The 24,566-nt window shown below is 31.5% G+C and overlaps 2 protein-coding genes and 1 long non-coding RNA gene across 3 annotated transcripts; 1 reads left to right on the top strand and 2 right to left on the bottom strand.

Annotated features, from left to right (window-relative positions):
- Nucleotides 1-811: 811 nt before the first annotated feature.
- LOC111621135 lies at nucleotides 812-2,142 on the bottom strand. The gene has a single exon (XM_023363205.1). It carries the CDS (start codon nucleotides 2,002-2,004, stop codon nucleotides 943-945), a length of 1,062 nt encoding a protein of 353 aa, XP_023218973.1. The 5' UTR covers nucleotides 2,005-2,142; the 3' UTR covers nucleotides 812-942.
- A 4,649-nt stretch (nucleotides 2,143-6,791) lies between these two features.
- On the top strand, nucleotides 6,792-17,577 carry LOC111621125 (gastrula zinc finger protein XlCGF57.1-like). Its single transcript, XM_023363196.1, has 2 exons — nucleotides 6,792-7,246; nucleotides 17,228-17,577. Exons 1-2 carry the CDS (start codon nucleotides 7,133-7,135, stop codon nucleotides 17,450-17,452), a joined length of 339 nt encoding a protein of 112 aa, XP_023218964.1. The 5' UTR covers nucleotides 6,792-7,132; the 3' UTR covers nucleotides 17,453-17,577.
- Nucleotides 11,080-11,774, bottom strand: LOC111621142. Its single transcript, XR_002756007.1, has 2 exons — nucleotides 11,621-11,774; nucleotides 11,080-11,118 (listed from the first exon to the last, which is right to left on the bottom strand). It is a non-coding gene; the product is annotated as an uncharacterized LOC111621142 (long non-coding RNA).
- Nucleotides 17,578-24,566: the final 6,989 nt, after the last annotated feature.

The raw sequence follows: 24,566 nt of genomic DNA, 5'->3' as shown, positions 1-24,566 counted from the left end.
CACACACACACACACATTCATTTTTATATATATAGATGAATTTATCCATTTCTAAGTAAAAATTGAATGTGTCAGTAAAAGTAATTTTTTAAAATATCCCTTTTCGTGATAAAGTTTTAATACTTATTATTACAATCTAGACGTGTTAATCCTTAAATATACTTGTATATTGGGCCAGAAGTATATATAATATATACTTGTGGCCCAAAACTCCTTGACTTCTTCCAATGCGGCCCAGAGAAACAAAAAGGTTGGACACCCCTGATATAGACCTTAAAATATACAGGATAAATTTATCGAGCAGAAGTAACTTTAGGAAAGCATTTAATATTATCTTTTCATTTCAAATCCGCATTGCCTAGCGCATCGAAAGCCGAGGCTTTCAAATCGCCATTACGAATGTCGTTTGGACCTCAATAGCACCCGAACCGATCTCTACGAAACTTTTACTTGTTTTTTACCGTTGGCATCGAAATGACAGACCAAATAACTGACAAAAAATTGGACTGATGAAATGTTTTCTTTCCACAATGCTTTTATATTTCAACTTTTTCTGTTGGATTAACAATATCCGAAGTAAAACAGTACAATGCTTCCAGAATATAAATAACTGATTCAATAAATTCTTGTTTTAAAAAAATTTTCAAAATTTCTTCTGATTGATTTTTAATTTTGACATACAATGGAGTGAAATCTGAAAATCGGAATCATTCCAAATTTCGAAACAAATTCGAGATATCGTTTCATAAAAATATTACAAAGAACATTTTCATTCTGTATTCTCATAGATGACAAATGTTGTAATTTAAATACAGGGTGCTTCAAAAAAATGTATACACACTTTGAACTTCCATAGAAAATTTATTTACCGTTCTACAAAGTTAAATTTCAGGAAAATAGAAAGCTGAAAGTCCAATGTAAATGAAACATAAATAACAAATGTTAATACTGTTCAAATTGGTGACCTGCAGCATCAATACAATTCTGAGTACGAGTCACCACAGATTCTGTACATCGTATCAAAACGTCCAATGAGATTTCTCTACACACTGCTTGAATCTCATTCCAAAGAATGTCTAGGTTACGTGGTTTACGTTTGTACACCTCATCTTTTACTGTGCCCCACAAGAAGAAATCCAGTGGTGTAAGGTCTGGAGAGCGTGGTGGAAACTCGATTGGCCCCCTGCGTCCTATCCACTGGCCCGGCAAATTTTGATCCAGGTAAGCTCGTACGTCCCTGTGATAGTGCGGCGGAGCACCATCTTGTTGAAAATAAAAATCATCATTATCGTATAATGCACGAATGGCAGGAAATATGGAATCAGCAAGCATTGTTAGGTAATTAATACCAGTTACAGTGCCTTCAAATCGAAAAGGTCCAATGAGTCCCCTTGAAGACAAACCGCACCACACATTTACACCAGGCAAATTTACAGCTTTTTCAATTGTAATGTGAGGATTTTCTTCACACCAGTAAACACAATTGTGCCTATTGACAGTTCCATTAAGTTTGAATTGGGCTTCATCCGACCAAATGATGCTACCCATAAATCCCGGTTTACGTATCACCATCTCCTGAATCCATTCACAAAATTGCAACCTTCGATCTGGATCGTCGTCATTTAGCTGTTGCACCAGCCTTGGAATGTAAACACGATACTTGCCTCTCTTCAGAATGCGTAGCACGCTGCTAGCACTTACATCACTTTCACATGCCCCTTGCCTTGAAGATTTGTTAGGAGAGCGTTGAAACAGTTCCAAGACTGCCGTTGATGACTCATCACTTGTAGCTGTTCGAGGCCGACCTGAATGACCTTTATGCACATCACACACTGTTCCATGAACTTCGAATTTGTCTCGTATGCGTGTAATTGTTAATCTTGAAGGTGGTTCTGTATCATACTCCCTTCTCCACTGTCTTTGAACTTCATTTACATTTTCAAACTTCCAGTACCACTTAATAACCTGCTTACGTTCTTCAAAACTCAAACGTACGTCCCCCATGTTGATATTACAAATTCCAACTGATAATATAACATAGAGGGACGATTATGCTGCCACCTGGCGAAGAAATATAACATTAGCCTTGTAGAGCGGGAAAACTACAATAGTTCAAAGTGTGTATACATTTTTTTGAAGCACCCTGTACAGTAATACTCCGAACTTACGCGATAGTTGGGAACGAACGGTAACCGCGTAAGTCGAATTCGCGTAAGTCGGGGTATAATTTCGCACATAAATACATACAAATAATTTTTAATTAGGGTTGGAGACTAAAGAAAACAATAATTTAGAACAAAATATTTAATAAAATCTTAGATAATACATATGTATAACAAATTAGGCCTATATTACTTTACAATTTTTCACATTTACTTTATTATTACGCTGTAATTTTAACATTGTTTCCATCTCAGCGATAATACCGTGACGTTTACGAATGATGCTTGAATTTAAAGATTGAGCATTTTTCACAGCTTCGAGAATTTTTTCTTTGCCTTTTATAATTGTTCTGACCGACAATTCCGGTAGATCAAACTTCTTTGCCAATTCACAAATTTTCATTTTTGTATCGAAGTCTTTAATAATGGGTACGTTCGTAAAGTCAAACGAGTTAAACGCGTTAGTAACGAATCGTTCGAAAAGTCTAACGAAATAGGAATAACGATGACGTCATTCTCGCTTAACTCGTTCGACTTTACGAACATACCCAATGTTAACTTTACATTCCGAAGATAAAGTTTTTCTTTTCTTGTTTGATGCAGAAGAACCAGTTCTACTTCGTTTGGATGACATAGTAGAGTTTCTCGAGTCTCCGTAGATATAACAAACACAGAAATAAATAACACAAAATAAATTGTAGCTATGTGTGGATTCAGCGCGACACATCCGAACATGTAAGCTGAACAATAGTGTGGGGGGAGTGAGTAATCAAGGGTTGCGTGGCGCTCAAACAAAAGACGAATCAACGAGATTTGAAAATCGCGTAACTCCGGGTTCGCGTAAGTCGGGGTAGCGTAAGTCGGGGTATTACTGTACAATAAAACACTTTCTCATTATTCCAAAAATTCTTTATTTTCTTAACTTTAATAATAGAGTATGTTTTCATTTTATGTTTGTAATACAACTACATTAATAAAATTTCAAGAAAAAGTAAAAAAAAAAAAAAATGAATAAATGGTTAATGTTCGGAATTAAATTATTAATCATCTTAACGGTAGATGGCCCCAATTCAGGCGTTACAGATGTGAAGAAAACCCAGAAAGCTCCATGTGGCCAACCCGTCCTGGTGAGGCACAAACTCCCGAGTGTACAGGGAACTGAACCGCTTGGCCGCTAATGGAGCAATTATATTCATGTAAAAAACTGAATCGGTTTTGATTTAATATGGTAAAATCAAAGTATCTGTTTCATAAAATCAGTGAAAGACACGGTGTACTCTATTCACAACAGAGAAATAATGTGCAAATTTATGCAGTTCGGATTGCGTGCTACTGAAATATATTTTCAGGAAATAATGTGTAAAAATATGTCATCTTATCTGTACGAAGTTAATAACTACTATGAGAAAGGTGAAATTAAAGAGCAATGTCGATATTAAAAATTAAAAACATGACGTACATTTTAATTTAAATAACATGTTTTATTGCTTTATATAGGAAAGTAAAAATTTTGAATCAAAGACACGACTTCCAATTTTATACATAATTAATCTGTGTATCTGGATGTAAGGTTTTCATATTTAATCAAGATTTTAACCTTTCTCGATCCGATACATAAATTATTTTTGTGTTAAGTAAAAAAATGTGTATATGTCACCATTTTCGAATATATTGATATTTTTACACGTTTAGTTGCTCTACGTGTGAAGCTGATACAAGTAGATTCTTTTAAAATAATAGAAAGGTTGCAACCGACGTTTTCAACGCAGAAACGTGTACGTCAGACGTTCAGCGCCGCCTTCCTGTAAGCCTAGAAGTTTGACAACGGCGATTGGAACGTCAGTGGAATCATGCTCGACGTTCCAAACGCCATTGTCAAACTTCTAGTCTCACAGGAAGGCGGCGCTGAACGTCCGACATATAAGTTTTTGCGTTGAAAACGTCTACTGCAAACCTCTCTAATAAGATAAAATTAACCCTGTAAAGAATAACAATTATACATATAATAATTCATTTGCAAAAAGAAAGGTACATTGTTAAATACTATTTAATATAACGTTTTTATTAATATGTAATAGTCTGGAGGGACTTTGAAATTTAGTTACATAATTTTCACCCAAACCAAACTTAAATAAATAATTTACTTTAATTTTCACTTAAAATGTTAAAAAATGATAAAAATTCGAAATAAAATTAATATAACTTAAAAAGGTTACAAAACTTTAACATCCTGAAAAACTGCTCTGTCACGCAACATTTAACAAGAAATGAGGATGTTTTGCGTCCTTCCTCCACTCCTTCTCTCTTAGAATTTTGCACACCACCTGGTCAAATGACACAACATTTCTACGAATTGTTGTTGTGAAATAATCGGTAATAAAAGGGCAGGTTTTCAGATACTCGGGGCAGTCCACAACGAAATGCACGAGCAATATTAAGGACTCGCCATAAGGAAACATACGAACGGCAGTTCACGAGGAGAAGGAACATGCCACATACGACCCCTCCTTCTACGGCCGAGCATCAGCCGCCGAACTACACAGAACGGCTCATTCAGCATGACCCACGAGGTAATATGATTTATTGTGAACTCCTCTCGGTTGAACAGATAGATCCTAGGCTAGCGATAGGATATAATTCATGTATTTTCCATATTACTCATCTGTATTTTTATTATTTACTCGTGTTATTGTTAATTCTTATTAAATTGTCGATTTCTATATAAAAAGGACTTTCGTAGTCTCCTTATTTATTCCTTATGCACAAACTTACACAGAATCTTACCACTCGGATTCTGTTTAGAATAAGCCATCCAGTGACAAAGTTAGCAGGTCTAAAGGATCTGACGATTAGAGGGCCTTGACCCTCGTCCGTATTCTCACAAATATATAATAAATATTAAGTAAGTAAATGTCTCTTCAATCCGAAAAAAAGAAATCCTTCGGTAGACTACCTCACAGCTATTCAAGTTATAAAACTCCTTTATTGTTTTTTCACACATGGATTTCCGGCTAGTTTAAATTAGAAACGTACTGTACATCAATTTGCATAATTTAAAATGAAACCGGTAATCGTTAACAGATGACAGGTAATTAAAGTTTTAATAAACACTAAATAAATGTTTGCATTGTTACTAATAATGGATTTGAATGGAAATGTGTTTCTTAAACACTTCAAATGAAAACGTTTGTTAAAAAGATACCATTGATGACGTGATGTCGATGTATACGAATTTTGTTTTAAAATATTAGGTGGCGCCACTGTTATTTTTAAATATGTAACGAATGTTAGCTACTTTTATGGCCGAGTGGACTCCGTCTCCGCTTGATAGTGGTGACCAGACCCTAAACACCGGAGCTCGATCGGGGGTTCGCGCCGCACTCGCTGCTGGCAGCGGGAGTTTTTCCGGGTTTTCCTCCTTGCCAATGACGCCTGAATAGGGGCCAGCTTTCCCTCCAAGTCCTCCCGGAAGGCATTCTGTCTCCCTTTCTCGCGGGGGTCGGATTGGTCGTCTTCTATAAGACCGACTCTTCCTGTTTCTTCCGGAGTGACAAAGCTGAGAGCTATACCACTCCTCTGTGGCAATGAAATGAAATGAAAATGAGATAGCTACTTTTATTTAACAAGAGAATTACTTCTTAGTTATAAAAAGATTTAAATGTCCTCTCTGCCATTAGGAAATGAAGAACTTTCCTCGGAAGAAGCGAAAATGATAACAGCAATAACATTAAATTGAAGGAACGAAACGAAAACTTCCACGTGGATTTTTCAAGTAAATGTTCGTATGTTATTTTAATTACGTGCGTTATATTCTCCATCTTATTCGATATATAGTAAATAGATTAATAAATTCACTAAATTTATTGAAATTTACTAAATTTAAATTAAAGTATATTTTCCTTATTTCTATAACCTGGTCTTAACTACGCAACTAAACTGATTTACCTTTTGTCTGAATCGTAGGATCAAATGTACCTTCTGAATCAAAGAAATTGCTTTTGTTATTAACAATGAAAATACTCAATGGATGGAATTACTTTATTTTGACTAATCAATGAAAGCGTTAATAATTGAATCTTATTTATTTTTTCAGATTTGTCAACACTCCTCTTAAGTATTGCCAAATATCCTTTGTGTATTTAAAATTTATTCGTGTTTGATAATATAAAAGTTTCTCAAATAATCTTTTAATTCCTAGGAGAAATTACACTCAATTATTCTTTATTCATTTTATAACTTCTACATTTTTTCTTTAAGATGTTTCCTACGGAATACCAACATCTCTCCTGAAGAATTTCTGTGAAAAATTACAAAAATGGAAGAAGGAAATGAATATTTTCTGCTGAGAAAATGGATTTCAGATGAAAACGATTCGTCTCTCTACACATATTTGTGTCGATGAATTATTAGAGAGGTTGCGGCCGACGTTTTCAACGCGAAAACGTGTACGTCGGACGATCGGCGCCGCCTTTTTATAAGCCTAGAAGTTTGACAATGGTGTTTGGATAGTCAGTGGCATCGTGCTCGACGTCGCAAACACCATTGCCAAACTTGTAGGCCTTTAGGAGAGCTGCGCTGAACGTCCGACGTACAGGTTTTCGCGTTGAAAACGTCGGCCGCAACCTCTCTAATATTGAACATTTTTTTGTCAATGCGCTACGACGACATTGTTATAAACTTTAGTTTTCTATTTTTTTTTGTAATGGAAACACGGGGTTCGTTACAAATGTTATTTATGTTTGATTGAATTTAGATTTATTTCTTAAGTTATTGTGAAGCGTTTTTTGTCAAGAAGTGCAGAAGTAATGTCTTCTGCATTTTTTGCAGTAATTAATACGATCGATTACTTTTGAAAATTGAAGTTTAACGTTTTGTGTTTCGCAGATTTAGCCAATACGAAGGAAAGGAAGTTCGTGTGTGAAAATTGTGGCAAAGGATTCTCTCGGAAATACGTCTTGCAACGTCATAGGATGATTCACTCCGGAGAAAAGCCTTTTAAATGCGATCATTGTCAACGTAGTTTTACTCTAAAACAGCATCTTGTAAGGCATCTTCGCATCCACACGGGAGAAAAGCCATTTAATTAAGTGCGATTATTTTTTACAAAAGTTCTCTGTTAACAGTGATTTGAATCCTTACATTAAACTCTATAGCAGAAGGAATATTAATTAATATAAATATATTAAACAGTTTGAAACTTGTAAGGAATTATTTAATTCCTAAGATTATCATTTATTCAGTTTTTTAGACTTCTTATTGAAATTTTATTATTGTAGTTATATTACACACATTAATAATAGAGAATGTTTTCATTATGAAAATGATGTTATAAAAATAAAGAATTTTTAAAAATGTAATAAAATGTTTTTGTTATCGAAATAACATATGCCTTCTATGAGAACACAGAACAAAAATGTTCTTTGTACTATTTTTATGAAACGGTTTTAGTCCAATATATGAGAGTTAAAAATCAATTTAAACAAATTTTAAAAAGTTATTTTAAGAGTGCTAGTTTTATTAATAAAGAAAGATTATACGTAATTCGTTTGTTCAAAAATAAATGGCAAAAGAAGCCCGCTCTTCTTCCGGATCCCGTAAAAGCTATCGACGGCCACGTACTGTACTTCAAATAAAAACAATTGAACAATAGTGACAATTCACTTTCCACTTGATCATGTCACATTTCTTGAATGATATCGCAATTTATACATGATTTATATAACAGCCCGGAAAGTAAAATGATGGGAAAGTACGGCGATCGGTCAAAAATTAACCCCTCCAAAAAGTTTTTACATTATTGGACTCAGGGAACTTTAAACGTCGAGAAATGGAAAAAAATCGAGGGTAATTTCCGTATATATGGATGTTTGTGTGTTTCGAAAGACTTTGTTTTGTTTAACTTCTTTTCGAAGCTCAATAACTTCTGTGCTTTTTGTAAAAAAATTCTGCAATTTTAAGTGGATGTTTATTATGGGATTGATGCTGTTAAATTTGGTGGTTAAACGTCGACGGAGTGGGAGATAATGGCGGCGCGTATAACACCAAGTTATATCGATTATATTTAACCAATTCCTATAAAATTTACGGTGAGTCTAGTTTGTTTAATTTAAAGCATTACGCATAATATTTGCGTGAGTAATAAATGTGATAATTTTTTATATTTCAGTGCCTAATCTGTCGGGCTATACAAATTACTTAAATTTTAGCTCGTTCGAAGCGACAATGACTTTTTAGAAGACCTGAACTGTGCTGATGTTTACAAATATGATTGGTGATTCGATGGATGTTCAGACTTCGACGTATATTTTCAAGGGAAAGGCTACATCGATGTAATTAAGGCCGAGACTTCACTAGCGTAAAAACGGGCGTAAAACCGCTCGCCGTAAAAGCTTTTAATCACGTGACCCTGATATTTTACGCCTGAGCAGATCGTAAAACCAGCGTGAAAGCGAATTGAACACTGCTCAACTGGCTTGTACGCTGGTTTTACGACCTGCTCAGGCGTAAAATATCACGATAACGTGATTAAAAGCGTTTACGGCGAGGGTTTTACGCCCGTTTTTAAGCTAGTGGAGTCTTGGCCTAAGAATACTCCATTGCATCAATGTATGTACAAAATGGATGCGAAGATAACATGTAAATCTTGTACTAATTGATTCGATTCTTTCAAAAATTTATATTAGAAAATAAATTATGCATTATCATTTATCATAATTAATTTTAGTAATTTCCATATTCTATTATTATTAATTGCGAAGACCACGACAATTTCAGATTGGCAATCGATCGCTGTGTTGTGTTCCTTGAGACTGTTTTTCCAAATATCGATCGTTCACGTCACTCACAGAATGGCATTGAGATGGAAACAATCGATCTGGTTGTATAAACCGGTTAACTATGAAATAAACTAATGGTTTTTCAATTCGATCTTGAAAAATCTTTTCAGCATGATGGTTAGCTTATCGGTTTAGCAATATTTACGAAACGAACAATTTGAAAGAAATTTGAAAAATTTTTATCAATTATACACAGCAGATAATGACGTATGCTTCATTTATGACTTTGCATGTGAAGAAAGCGATAGATTTCTTTTACAAATGCTGAGTACTTTTTGATAGCCCTGATATGAAATAATTTGAATGCAAACTTTCTTCATAAATTACGTTTTATAATGCTATATAAATGAAATAACATTTATTATTTTTTTAGTGATTTATATTAATTAACATTAAAAATTATAACAACGTTATAAAGTGGCTATAAATTATTTCTGTAAAAAAGACGATTAAATAATTTATTCAGAAACTTTTATTTAAAACATTTAATTTAATAAATACATTTTTTTAACATTAAAATATTACACATTTAGTTTTTAGTGAAAAATTTTCGAAGTAACAATACAAAATAAATGAAACAAATGTAGTTAAAATTCACGAATTTCTAATAATTACATTAAAAATAAGCTTTTTATTCATACAATAAACAATACATAGTTTAGAAAAAAAACATTTTTAAAATACAAATGACAACTATAAAAAAATACAATAAACTCTGTTTTAAACAATGGAAATTAAATTAAGTCGAAAAACATATTTTTAAAATACAAATAAATAATAAATATAGAAAAAGATTAAAAATTTTTTTTACTCATTGTCACGCGTGTGCTTAGTCAAATAGAAATTTCACACCCTCAATCAATCCGGCACCAATTTAAAAAATTAATTAATAAAAATTCAGCGTCGAAAAACCGGTATTTTTACATTAATTTTGTGTTGTAATATTTTGTAGTCGAATTCAGTCGAAAAACATTAATTTTGTTTCGTCAAGAGTGAACATCTCAGATAATTAATCGTCCTATTCCACTATTCCTCTTCCAGCGTATATAAGCTAACTATTTAACCATCGACGGTTATTACAAATTGGTAAGGTAATTCATTTAGTAATTAGCCTTAAAAACTAGCCCGATAGATTTTCGGCATACAATTGGTGTTTAGTTATGTTATATATTGGGTTTAGCAATGTTTGTATATATTACACCTTGCCGGGGCTTGCGATGGCCGGTTGAGTGCCTTGTAGGGCGTGGGTTATTACAACCCCAGCCGGCGTTGTAATAACCGTCGATGGTTATATAGTTAGTTTATATACGCTGGAAGAGGTCTGGAATATACGCTGGAAGAGGAAATCGGACTGGAGGTCTGGATAGCGTAAATGGCAACGCATCTGCACGGTAAGCAGGAATTCTTAATTTTGTATGAAAATGAAATTATGGGTTCGCAAATTATTCTTTAAAGTTACTTTCTGTAATAACAACCTATTCTAATGAATTATTAATCTTTCAGTAGTAAATAAAATAATTTTTTTATTATTATTAACTGTTCTAAAGTATCAGTCTAAATTGCAATAAAATGTATAATTTCTGGAATTGTGTTAGTTATCTAATTCTTTTTTGTTCATAATGCAATGACTTTGACAAACATCAGAATTTTCAGCACTTTCATTGTTTAGAAAAAAAGGAATTATATGACAGAAAGATTGAAGTAATTTTTAAATCAATAAAAAGTTCAACGAGAAGATGGCTTGTAAGCGAGCGTTACCTTTTCTCAAGCCTGAATTTAAATTAAGTTACCCATAGCTAATTTGCTTAGAAACAACTGCGATAATAGTATAACACTATATTTTTCAAAAATTTGATTGATTTTGATAAAAAGATTACAAATCATATAATACAGCTTTAAATCATGTCTTTATTTCTGAAACTTATTTAATATGATTTATGTTTAAAAGCAATCTTTTTTGGAAACACAAAATCCATTTGACGCTTTATAATAGCCTTCTTTACAAAAACATCCCATGATGCATTGCATGGGACAAAGTTTTGGTGGTTTATGGTAATTCTCACATGTTATAGGACATGGAGTTCCACAATCTAAAAATTCTTCATTTTCTCTGTCGCACGCTGTAAAATAAAAATGTTACTACGTAAAAGTACAAAATTTTACTCATATTTTCAGTTATGAAATATTCAGTATAGTTATGCAAAGGATTTAGAATAATTCGTTTTAGAATAAGAAGATTTAGAATACTTTCTTAATTTAAAACGTACATATTTTAGAGTTCTGAATTTAGAAAATACTTCACTAATAAGTGGAAATATTTTAAATTAACCATACAATTTTGAAGTGAAATATCATATGAAAATAAAAAAAATAAACGATGATATTTAAACATTAAAGACAACAAAAAATAATATAATTTGTATCCAAATCCAAGTTATTCCATGTACAAATTATATTCATTATAAACAAATTGTATTTATATTACTATACTTGTATAATAATATAAATAAATTATATTTATTTATACTACATATACAAGTATATTTATATCGTATATAAATTTCTATATCTATGGAAACTATAAAATTAATTTTTGAACCAGCTTTACTGTAATATACTTACTGGACGACTTAGAATCAGCATAAACGACAGCAATTATTAAAAAAGTTACAAGAAGAACCTTCATGTTTGATAATTAATCACAAAGATCGGCTCGACACTAACTCTTAATATTCCTTTTATAGATGTAAATGTGATTTCCTTCACCTGTTCACAAAATTTCGAAACAGATGAATAGCAATAATATTTGATATATTTGTAGTAAAATCACAGTTGTATTACGCTATGATAAATTTTTGTAATAATTACATAAGTAATTAGTAATATTTATTTGTTTTTAAATTAATATACAATTGGTTCTAATATTTAAATATAATAAACATATTTATTTTCTATTTTTAAAGTATGCTATAAATATAAATTGCATTTCAAACTTAAAAGCATCTTCAACCACTTTGTTTCTTATCAGTGGGTACAAAAGGAAGCTTTTCTGATAGAAATTTGCAGGTTTGATGTTCAATTGCTCTGCTTTGATTGTTATATGGTGATTTTGATGCACAAATAGAAATTACAGAATGTCTACAGATATTACAACATTAATAATTGTATAAATAAAATCTCGAACGGTGAAAATGAAGAATTGTTTGCAATTCATGAAAAATATATGATTATTTTAAAATGAATACATTTATGATGATTATAAGAGTTAATACATTAATACTTTCTGCATTAAGTCAGTTAACTATAGATTATTTTTTATCATTACACCCCGTGTAGAATTTTTGTTCAATGATGAAGGTTCGAATTGATTTCTTTCTGTAAATATATATGACAAAATTTAAAAAAAGACAAAATAAATATAGAGAGTAAGTTTTTAAAAAGTATATTAAACCGAACGGTTGTATTAAAAAGATTAATAACAAATTCAAACAACAATGGCTTGATAAGGATTGTCGTAATGCTAAATTGAGCGAAGTAAAGAAGCTTAGTTAAATTTAGAAAATTTAGTATAAAATGATCTTAATTAATTAATGGTCAGTACTTAATTAAAAAGAGAATTTACAGAAACTTATGAAGTGCTAAGAAAAGAAGATGGATAGCAAATTAAACGATAGTGAGAAATTATAAAGAGTCTATCATTTACTTGGAAATTCCAAGTAAATGATAGACTGTTTACTTTTTTAGACTGTTTACTTTTAATTTTATCATTATTTATTACATTCCAAGTTGGAATGTAATAAATAATGATAAAATTAAAAGTAAAACAGATAGAAAAACAGGAAATCTTACGTCAAACTTCGAAAACTTTTTAAACTCTAAATCAGTTTACAAATAATAATGATAAACTCTAGACTACCTTAGGAAACGACATAGAAAAGCCATTTTACCATTCAAATATAACAGAAATTATAAATAAAATGAAACTAGGAACTGCTCGGAGGACTGATCAAATTCCTATTGGCTTTTAAAAAATATTTCCAAACTGTTTCTTAAAATATTTCCAAGGGTTACAGGAATTTTACTATATATCTTCATACCTAAAAGTTAAAATCACGTGGTATTGCGTGTGATTTATAAAAATGGTGATCTGCTTTTACATCAAACTATAGATTATTAGCGTTATTATCCGTGTTAAAAATTTTTTACCTCAGTTTTATAAAAATAATTTAACTTAGAAAATATTAAAAACAATGGTGCAATACAATCCGTTTATAGAGTCCCAAGTACTGTACGGTATATTTATTTCAAAGAGAACCATCAATCGCCGCTGGCTGAACAAGAAAAAGCTTGGACTTTAGTATATTTACTATCTTTTAATATTATCAAACATTGTGTTGATTATTGTCTTTGCCTTCAAAAAATACATTGAAGAATTTAATGAAAGGTTAGGCTAGACTCTGGGATGTTGTTGTTTTATTGGAAAGTCTACAAAATGCAGCATCTACCTTTACTAACATTCAAGAATATTTTCAGATTAAAGCAACACATTTCAAGCATGCATGTAAGTTACATCTTATTTATTAGCCAAAATATTAGCTATACAAAATAAACCTGAACCAAGATCATAAACCTGAACCAAGATCTTGCAGAAAATATGTGCTTTCGAGCACATATTTTCTGCAAGAATCACGCAGAAAATATAAGTGTGAGAATCGGAAGGGAGAAAAAAAAGAATAATTAAATCATAATTCTTGTTATATATATATATATATAAATCTTTTTCGACGTATTGGGTAAATAACAAAAGGTCAAACGAACGAACAGAATCCACCCATACACTTCCTATTTCCTCTGATTCTGTAATGATAAAGTCGATCAAGATGACATTTAAGAAACATTTATTACTAAGGTTGCAAGATAAACTCTGACCTTAGTAACCTCCAGCTATTAATTCAGTTGTTTGACAGCTGATGTCAAATTTATGAGGTACAATGAGTAATCATAACGGATAGAAAAAGGTAATGAATTTAAAGAAATGTTCGATTTCTGACGATTAATATAAACAAATCCCGGACACAAATCGAACTTATAACAGGTTGCATCATCCATAGCATTAGTCAGCTTTCCCAAAATCAGGTATAAAAAGGGCATGGACACAGTCCTCAGGGCGGACATCAACAGACTTACGTATACCGCCATTCTGTCCGTCGCCACCTCGCCATAATCGTCAACGGTCAACTCCGCCGATCGGGGACGTTTCGCCAACCTCCCATATGAAGAAATCGGAAAACCCGGAGATAGTGTCTTAAATTATTTGTAAACTCTCTCTCTCTCTCTCGGGTTTCTCTTCTAGTTATAAGCTAGATTAAGGATAGTTTAACTTAGAGAATATTGGGACAGATAAAGGTCCAGAACTTAGACGGTGTATCGACAAGAACGGAGTAATCATTGTCGCGACCTAGAATTTTTGACTATGTCTATTTTTGTAGCCATTCGTTTTTGTATTTGCTTTGTATAATTTTATCGTTTATTAAATGTGTTATTCTTATTTAACCTGTGTAATTATTCGGAACCTGTCGGCTTGCCCATCGACCTCCCCACACACTTTTAGCCCTCCAACGCGTTTACAAAAGCCATCCTCTGACAGAGAAGCCGGTAAGTACGGTCGAGCTCGACGCTCAATACCCCCTCGGTTCTCACATAAGCCAAGGTAAAATCTCGATATCTCACTCTCTCCTGAAAAACTTTTATTAAAAGTCACTTGTAGTAGTAACTTTTTCTGTTTAAATTACTACTACAGGTGAATTTTAATAAAAGATTTTTGTTTTTTTTTTATCTAACTGTCAGCTTTGTATCAAATTTTAAACACCAGTGTAACGTCCTACTAATAAGCAATGTCCGAGTAGACAGTTAAAGATAAAATTAATACTTACCTTTTATTTCTTTTTACTATAATGTTACGACGCAGTTTTCACGATCTACTTTCGATATATTTGTAGTATGCAATGTAAAATAAATATGTTTTAATCTATAAAACAGATGTTTCATGTAAAGGTGTCGCAACTAATATATGTCACCACTTGAATAATTTACAGACGTTAAAATGATGTGTTTGCTAATAANTCCTTATGCACAAACTTACACAGAATCTTACCACTCGGGTTCTGTTTAGAATAAGCCATCCAGTGACAAAGTTAGCAGGTCTAAAGGATCTGACGATTAGAGGGCCTTGACCCTCGTCCGTATTCTCACAAATATATAATAAATATTAAGTAAGTAAATGTCTCTTCAATTCGAAAAAAAAAATCCTTCGGTAGACTACCTCACAGCTATTCAAGTTATAAAACTCCTTTATTGTTTTTTCACACATGGATTTCCGGCTAGTTTAAATTAGAAACGTACTGTACATCAATTTGCATAATTTAAAATGAAACCGGTAATCGTTAACAGATGACAGGTAATTAAAGTTTTAATAAACACTAAATAAATGTTTGCATTGTTACTAATAATGGATTTGAATGGAAATGTGTTTCTTAAACACTTCAAATGAAAACGTTTGTTAAAAAGATACCATTGATGACGTGATGTCGATGTATACGAATTTTGTTTTAAAATATTAGGTGGCGCCACTGTTATTTTTAAATATGTAACGAATGTTAGCTACTTTTATGGCCGAGTGGACTCCGTCTCCGCTTGATAGTGGTGACCAGACCCTAAACACCGGAGCTCGATCGGGGGTTCGCGCCGCACTCGCTGCTGGCAGCGGGAGTTTTTCCGGGTTTTCCTCCTTGCCAATGACGCCTGAATAGGGGCCAGCTTTCCCTCCAAGTCCTCCCGGAAGGCATTCTGTCTCCCTTTCTCGCGGGGGTCGGATTGGTCGTCTTCTATAAGACCGACTCTTCCTGTTTCTTCCGGAGTGACAAAGCTGAGAGCTATACCACTCCTCTGTGGCAATGAAATGAAATGAAAATGAGATAGCTACTTTTATTTAACAAGAGAATTACTTCTTAGTTATAAAAAGATTTAAATGTCCTCTCTGCCATTAGGAAATGAAGAACTTTCCTCGGAAGAAGCGAAAATGATAACAGCAATAACATTAAATTGAAGGAACGAAACGAAAACTTCCACGTGGATTTTTCAAGTAAATGTTCGTATGTTATTTTAATTACGTGCGTTATATTCTCCATCTTATTCGATATATAGTAAATAGATTAATAAATTCACTAAATTTATTGAAATTTACTAAATTTAAATTAAAGTATATTTTCCTTATTTCTATAACCTGGTCTTAACTACGCAACTAAACTGATTTACCTTTTGTCTGAATCGTAGGATCAAATGTACCTTCTGAATCAAAGAAATTGCTTTTGTTATTAACAATGAAAATACTCAATGGATGGAATTACTTTATTTTGACTAATCAATGAAAGCGTTAATAATTGAATCTTATTTATTTTTTCAGATTTGTCAACACTCCTCTTAAGTATTGCCAAATATCCTTTGTGTATTTAAAATTTATTCGTGTTTGATAATATAAAAGTTTCTCAAATAATCTTTTAATTCCTAGGAGAAATTACACTCAATTATTCTTTATTCATTTTATAACTTCTACATTTTTTCTTTAAGATGTTTCCTACGGAATACCAACATCTCTCCTGAAGAATTTCTGTGAAAAATTACAAAAATGGAAGAAGGAAATGAATATTTTCTGCTGAGAAAATGGATTTCAGATGAAAACGATTCATCTCTCTACACATTTGTGTCGATGAATTATTAGAGAGGTTGCGGCCGACGTTTTCAACGCGAAAACGTGTACGTCGGACGATCGGCGCCGCCTTTTTATAAGCCTAGAAGTTTGACAATGGTGTTTGGATAGTCAGTGGAATCATGCTCGACGTCGCAAACACCATTGCCAAACTTGTAGGCCTTTAGGAGAGCTGCGCTGAACGTCCGACGTACACGTTTTCGCGTTGAAAACGTCGGCCGCAACCTCTCTAATATTGAACATTTTTTTGTCAATGCGCTACGACGACATTGTTATAAACTTTAGTTTTCTATTTTTTTTTGTAATGGAAACACGGGGTTCGTTACAAATGTTATTTATGTTTGATTGAATTTAGATTTATTTCTTAAGTTATTGTGAAGCGTTTTTTGTCAAGAAGTGCAGAAGTAATGTCTTCTGCATTTTTTGCAGTAATTAATACGATCGATTACTTTTGAAAATTGAAGTTTAACGTTTTGTGTTTCGCAGATTTAGCCAATACGAAGGAAAGGAAGTTCGTGTGTGAAAATTGTGGCAAAGGATTCTCTCGGAAATACGTCTTGCAACGTCATAGGATGATTCACTCCGGAGAAAAGCCTTTTAAATGCGATCATTGTCAACGAAGTTTTACTCTAAAACAGCATCTTGTAAGGCATCTTCGCATCCACACGGGAGAAAAGCCATTTAATTAAGTGCGATTATTTTTTACAAAAGTTCTCTGTTAACAGTGATTTGAATCCTTACATTAAACTCTATAGCAGAAGGAATATTAATTAATATAAATATATTAAACAGTTTGAAACTTGTAAGGAATTATTTAATTCCTAAGATTATCATTTATTCAGTTTTTTAGACTTCTTATTGAAATTTTATTATTGTAGTTATATTACACACATTAATAATAGAGAATGTTTTCATTATGAAAATGATGTTATAAAAATAAAGAATTTTTAAAAATGTAATAAAATGTTTTTGTTATCGAAATAACATTTGCCTTCTATGAGAACACAGAACAAAAATGTTCTTTGTACTATTTTTATGAAACGGTTTTAGTCCAATATATGAGAGTTAAAAATCAATTTAAACAAATTTTAAAAAGTTATTTTAAGAGTGCTAGTTTTATTAATAAAGAAAGATTATACGTAATTCGTTTGTTCAAAAATAAATGGCAAAAGAAGCCCGCTCTTCTTCCGGATCCCGTAAAAGCTATCGACGGCCACGTACTGTACTTCAAATAAAAACAATTGAACAATAGTGACAATTCACTTTCCACTTGATCATGTCACATTTCTTGAATGATATCGCAATTTATACATGATTTATATAACAGCCCGGAAAGTAAAATGATGGGAAAGTACGGCGATCGGTCAAAAATTAACCCCTCCAAAAAGTTTTTACATTATTGGACTCAGGGAACTTTAAACGTCGAGAAATGGAAAAAAATCGAGGGTAATTTCCGTATATATGGATGTTTGTGTGTTTCGAAAGACATTGTTTTGTTTAACTTCTTTTCGAAGCTCAATAACTTCTGTGCTTTTTGTAAAAAAATTCTGCAATTTTAAGTGGATGTTTATTATGGGATTGATGCTGTTAAATTTGGTGGTTAAACGTCGACGGAGTGGGAGATAATGGCGGCGCGTATAACACCAAGTTATATCGATTATATTTAACCAATTCCTATAAAATTTACGGTGAGTCTAGTTTGTTTAATTTAAAGCATTACGCATAATATTTGCGTGAGTAATAAATGTGATAATTTTTTATATTTCAGTGCCTAATCTGTCGGGCTATACAAATTACTTAAATTTTAGCTCGTTCGAAGCGACAATGACTTTTTAGAAGACCTGAACTGTGCTGATGTTTACAAATATGATTGGTGATTCGATGGATGTTCAGACTTCGACGTATATTTTCAAGGGAAAGGCTACATCGATGTAATTAAGGCCGAGACTCCACTAGCGTAAAAACGGGCGTAAAACCGCTCGCCGTAAAAGCTTTTAATCACGTGACCCTGATATTTTACGCCTGAGCAGATCGTAAAACCAGCGTGAAAGCGAATTGAACACTGCTCAACTGGCTTGTACGCTGGTTTTACGACCTGCTCAGGCGTAAAATATCACGATAACGTGATTAAAAGCGTTTACGGCGAGGGTTTTACGCCCGTTTTTAAGCTAGTGGAGTCTTGGCCTAAGAATACTCCATTGCATCAATGTATGTACAAAATGGATGCGAAGATAACATGTAAATCTTGTACTAATTGATTCGATTCTTTCAAAAATTTATATTAGAAAATAAATTATGCATTATCATTTATCATAATTAATTTTAGTAATTTCCATATTCTATTATTATTAATTGCGAAGACCACGACAATTTCAGATTGGCAATCGATCGCTGTGTTGTGTTCCTTGAGACTGTTTTTCCAAATATCGATCGTTCACGTCACTCACAGAATGGCATTGATATGGAAACAATCGATTTGGTTGCATAAACCGGTTAAATATGAAATAAACTAATGGTTCTTCAATTTGATCTTGAAAAATCTTTTCAGCATGATGGTTAGCTTATCGGTTTAGCAATATTTACGAAACGAACAACCTGAAAGAAATTTGAAAAATTTTTATCAATTATACACAGCAGATAATGACGTATGCTTCATTTATGACTTTGCATGTGAAGAAAGCGATAGATTTCTTTTACAAATGCTTAGTACTTTTTGATAGCCCTGATATGAAATAATTTGAATGCAAACTTTCTTCATAAATTACGTTTTATAATGCTATATAAATGAAATAACATTTATTATTTTTTTAGTGATTTATATTAATTAACATTAAAAATTATAACAACGTTATAAAGTGGCTATAAATTATTTCTGTAAAAAAGACGATTAAATAATTTATTCAGAAACTTTTATTTAAAACATTTAATTTAATAAATACATTTTTTTAACATTAAAATATTACACATTTAGTTTTTAGTGAAAAATTTTCGAAGTAACAATACAAAATAAATGAAACAAATGTAGTTAAAATTCACGAATTTCTAATAATTACATTAAAAATAAGCTTTTTATTCATACAATAAACAATACATAGTTTAGAAAAAAAACATTTTTAAAATACAAATGACAACTATAAAAAAATACAATAAACTCTGTTTTAAACAATGGAAATTAAATTAAGTCGAAAAACATATTTTTAAAATACAAATAAATAATAAATATAGAAAAAGATTAAAAATTTTTTTTACTCATTGTCACGCGTGTGCTTAGTCAAATAGAAATTTCACACCCTCAATCAATCCGGCACCAATTTAAAAAATTAATTAATAAAAATTCAGCGTCGAAAAACCGGTATTTTTACATTAATTTTGTGTTGTAATATTTTGTAGTCGAATTCAGTCGAAAAACATTAATTTTGTTTCGTCAAGAGTGAACATCTCAGATAATTAATCGTCCTATTCCACTATTCCTCTTCCAGCGTATATAAGCTAACTATTTAACCATCGACGGTTATTACAAATTGGTAAGGTAATTCATTTAGTAATTAGCCTTAAAAACTAGCCCGATAGATTTTCGGCATACAATTGGTGTTTAGTTATGTTATATATTGGGTTTAGCAATGTTTGTATATATTACACCTTGCCGGGGCTTGCGATGGCCGGTTGAGTGCCTTGTAGGGCGTGGGTTATTACAACCCCAGCCGGCGTTGTAATAACCGTCGATGGTTATATAGTTAGTTTATATACGCTGGAAGAGGTCTGGAATATACGCTGGAAGAGGAAATCGGACTGGAGGTCTGGATAGCGTAAATGGCAACGCATCTGCACGGTAAGCAGGAATTCTTAATTTTGTATGAAAATGAAATTATGGGTTCGCAAATTATTCTTTAAAGTTACTTTCTGTAATAACAACCTATTCTAATGAATTATTAATCTTTCAGTAGTAAATAAAATAATTTTTTTATTATTATTAACTGTTCTAAAGTATCAGTCTAAATTGCAATAAAATGTATAATTTCTGGAATTGTGTTAGTTATCTAATTCTTTTTTGTTCATAATGCAATGACTTTGACAAACATCAGAATTTTCAGCACTTTCATTGTTTAGAAAAAAAGGAATTATATGACAGAAAGATTGAAGTAATTTTTAAATCAATAAAAAGTTCAACGAGAAGATGGCTTGTAAGCGAGCGTTACCTTTTCTCAAGCCTGAATTTAAATTAAGTTACCCATAGCTAATTTGCTTAGAAACAACTGCGATAATAGTATAACACTATATTTTTCAAAAATTTGATTGATTTTGATAAAAAGATTACAAATCATATAATACAGCTTTAAATCATGTCTTTATTTCTGAAACTTATTTAATATGATTTATGTTTAAAAGCAATCTTTTTTGGAAACACAAAATCCATTTGACGCTTTATAATAGCCTTCTTTACAAAAACATCCCATGATGCATTGCATGGGACAAAGTTTTGGTGGTTTATGGTAATTCTCACATGTTATAGGACATGGAGTTCCACAATCTAAAAATTCTTCATTTTCTCTGTCGCACGCTGTAAAATAAAAATGTTACTACGTAAAAGTACAAAATTTTACTCATATTTTCAGTTATGAAATATTCAGTATAGTTATGCAAAGGATTTAGAATAATTCGTTTTAGAATAAGAAGATTTAGAATACTTTCTTAATTTAAAACGTACATATTTTAGAGTTCTGAATTTAGAAAATACTTCACTAATAAGTGGAAATATTTTAAATTAACCATACAATTTTGAAGTGAAATATCATATGAAAATAAAAAAAATAAACGATGATATTTAAACATTAAAGACAACAAAAAATAATATAATTTGTATCCAAATCCAAGTTATTCCATGTACAAATTATATTCATTATAAACAAATTGTATTTATATTACTATACTTGTATAATAATATAAATAAATTATATTTATTTATACTTCTCGGAATTTGGGGTGTCTCTAAATTATAAATTGACATTATTCATAAAGCATTCTAAGAAAATTATCTGTCTTTGATGTAACATTCAGTTCAACTTTATAAAATTTCTTTCAAATAGTTTGAGTATGTAAGTAATAATTTAAAATATTTATTTCTCGTTTTTTCCAAAGTAATACTTATTTATTACCATGGAAATTGTAATATTTTAAATGCTTCAATAAAATTTAAACAAATATTTACAATTACAAAAAAAATACTTCTATGCATTTTAACTTTTTTTCAGGATTATATCATGACATTAAAAGATTCATCATGATTGCTAAAAAAATCATTATACAGTATTTGTTTTATTCAAGATGTATAAAGCAATTTTTGAGAAATTAAGGTACTTTTTGATTAACAGGATGCCAAAAGACTTTTTGATTTATAAAAAGGATTTATAAAGATATACTATATATTGGTATCTTTTGGTATACTATATATACCAAAAGATTTATAAAGCACTTTTTGAGAAATTAATGTACTTTTTGGTTAACAGGATGCCAAAAGACTATCCTATTTAACAATTTAATTCACATGACTGTGCCAGCATCAAGTAGCCACAGAAGTACTTGATGTTATATAGTTTTACGGGTATGTGGAGGCTCACCCCACCCAGGTGCTGAGGTGTGAGCGATAGCTCACACTAAGGCGCAAGGAATAGGCAGTAGACTGGATACATGTTAAAAGCTGTCCTTTGGAGACAAATACCACATGAAGGGTCAACAGTTCTGTGGGTGATATGAAACTCCTCATTTAGAGCTTGAATCTTACTCGTTGTTGTATATATCAGCTTGTGTCCCATTAATCGAAGAGTACCAAAATTATTACAAGGTTATTCAGAAAAAACAAATTATTAACAGAAACAAGATTTTCTAAAACAAAAAAATATATAAAATGACAAATCCAGTTGCAATTGTTTGAACTAGTATTGGACTGAATATTCAGTCCTAAAGTAAGTATTTAGTATTTGGCCACCTGTCTTGGATATTCAGAGTAAATACATTTTCAAAGCTGAATTGTTTGACCAATTAATTTTAGTTGAGAAAGAAAGGAAAAATCCTTTCTTTCTCTCTCTCAAAAGATAATCAAACACAAAATAGAATGAAAAGAAAACTTAAAAAAACTCAGATTTTTAAAAAATGTTTATTATTTTCTGAAACAATTAAATAATTCAAGAGTGATAAATAAATTGTGATGAAGGAAGAGTAATAATCTTGTATTCATAGGAAGTGAGCAATTTTATTGGTGGTCATAAATACTTCCAGCTTCACTGAACATATTGTACATTCACTAAACAAGTTATGCCCGAAACATGTATTTTAAACACATATCAACTGAACTAAATAAAGATGACAGAATGCCAACTGTTTGAATTTATTACACTTCATAGTGTTTAAGAGTCAAAAAACATTTTGCTTTTGTTGTTTTGATATAAAATACTGAACATGGAATGTAAAATAGTAAGACAAAGTTTTTTCTTTAATTAATTAATTAATAAAAAGATACTCTATAAGTAAACAATTTTTATTATTGCAGGTAAAACTTACTTCACATAAAAATGCCTGTTGCAGAATTTATAACATCCCTTCAAGCCAATCCTTATTTTGGTGCAGGATTTGGCTTAGTGGGAGTTGGTGCTGGAATTGCAGGATTACGAAAAGCATATCAAGTAGCTTTAGTATTGTTTCGAAGACACTTTATAATGACTTTGGAAGTACCTTGTAGAGATAAAAGTTATCAGTGGTTACTACAGTGGATTTCACTAAATGCACAAAATTCTCAGCATATAAGTGTTGAAACAACGTTTAGTCAACTGGAGACAGGAAAAATCTCTACAAAATTTGATTTTGTTCCAAGTGTTGGAACACATTTTTTCAAGTAAGTGTTTTTATGATGATCAATTTACAAGATGTTTGTAATTGAAGTTTTAATATCAAACTTTCTGTAAGTATATATTTATGTATGCTTTCTAAAAGACTTACATAATCTTTTAAAATTTGTGAATTTATAAAACTGGCAGTGATGATGAAGAGACTCAATCAGAGACAAAATTATATCAAAAAAATCACCAGGTGAAAAACAACACTAATTAATCCAATTATTAAAATTGAAATGTTTTATTTCATGACAAAAACATTTCAAATAACAGAAGAAATCTTATGAAATGAAATCTTAAGAATATTATTTGTTATAAATACTCATAATATAATTTCAATACTCTTTCTAAGAAACCCCCAAACTACCATAAAATCTTAGGAGTGTATAAGCTTCCATTAAGAGATGAGAGGTTTGGGAGGAATCTAGTCTACATCAGTTTCACTAAAAGGTCATTAGAACAGAGGATGCGGGAACATAAGTATTATATAAAGCATTCAAAAATCACCATTGCTCTATCTAGGTTTGCTTTCCAAGGCAAACCTAGTTAGAGGCAAAATTAACTCAGATCCTGTACAAATTAGAACCACATCAAGCTTTTAGAGTCCATTGAAATATTTAAAGCCAGCCCTAGCTCCAATTGCATAAACTTTAGTCTAAAGACAAGATAAGACTTTCTAAAGCAGTGTTTCTCAACTCTAATGAATCATCGCCCCCTTCAATAAAACTATTATGTAGTATCCCCCTTTACTTCAAAATTCTGATGCCGAGAGCCAAGGCTAATGCCAAATTCGTACTGCATTGAATAGACTAGTGACTAGTATAATGTTATTTGTTTAATTATTGTATAATATAACGAATAAAATATCTAATTATTCTTAATATAATGTTTTACTATATCGCCCAGAAAATTGTTTTTC

The sequence above is a fragment of the Centruroides sculpturatus genome, unplaced genomic scaffold (assembly GCF_000671375.1).
Source record: "Centruroides sculpturatus isolate CEXI.00-Female unplaced genomic scaffold, Cexi_2.0 scaffold171, whole genome shotgun sequence".
Taxonomy (NCBI): Eukaryota; Metazoa; Arthropoda; class Arachnida; order Scorpiones; family Buthidae; genus Centruroides; species Centruroides sculpturatus.
Note: the sequence above shows the minus strand (reverse complement) of the source record. Positions and strands in the feature narration are given on the sequence as shown.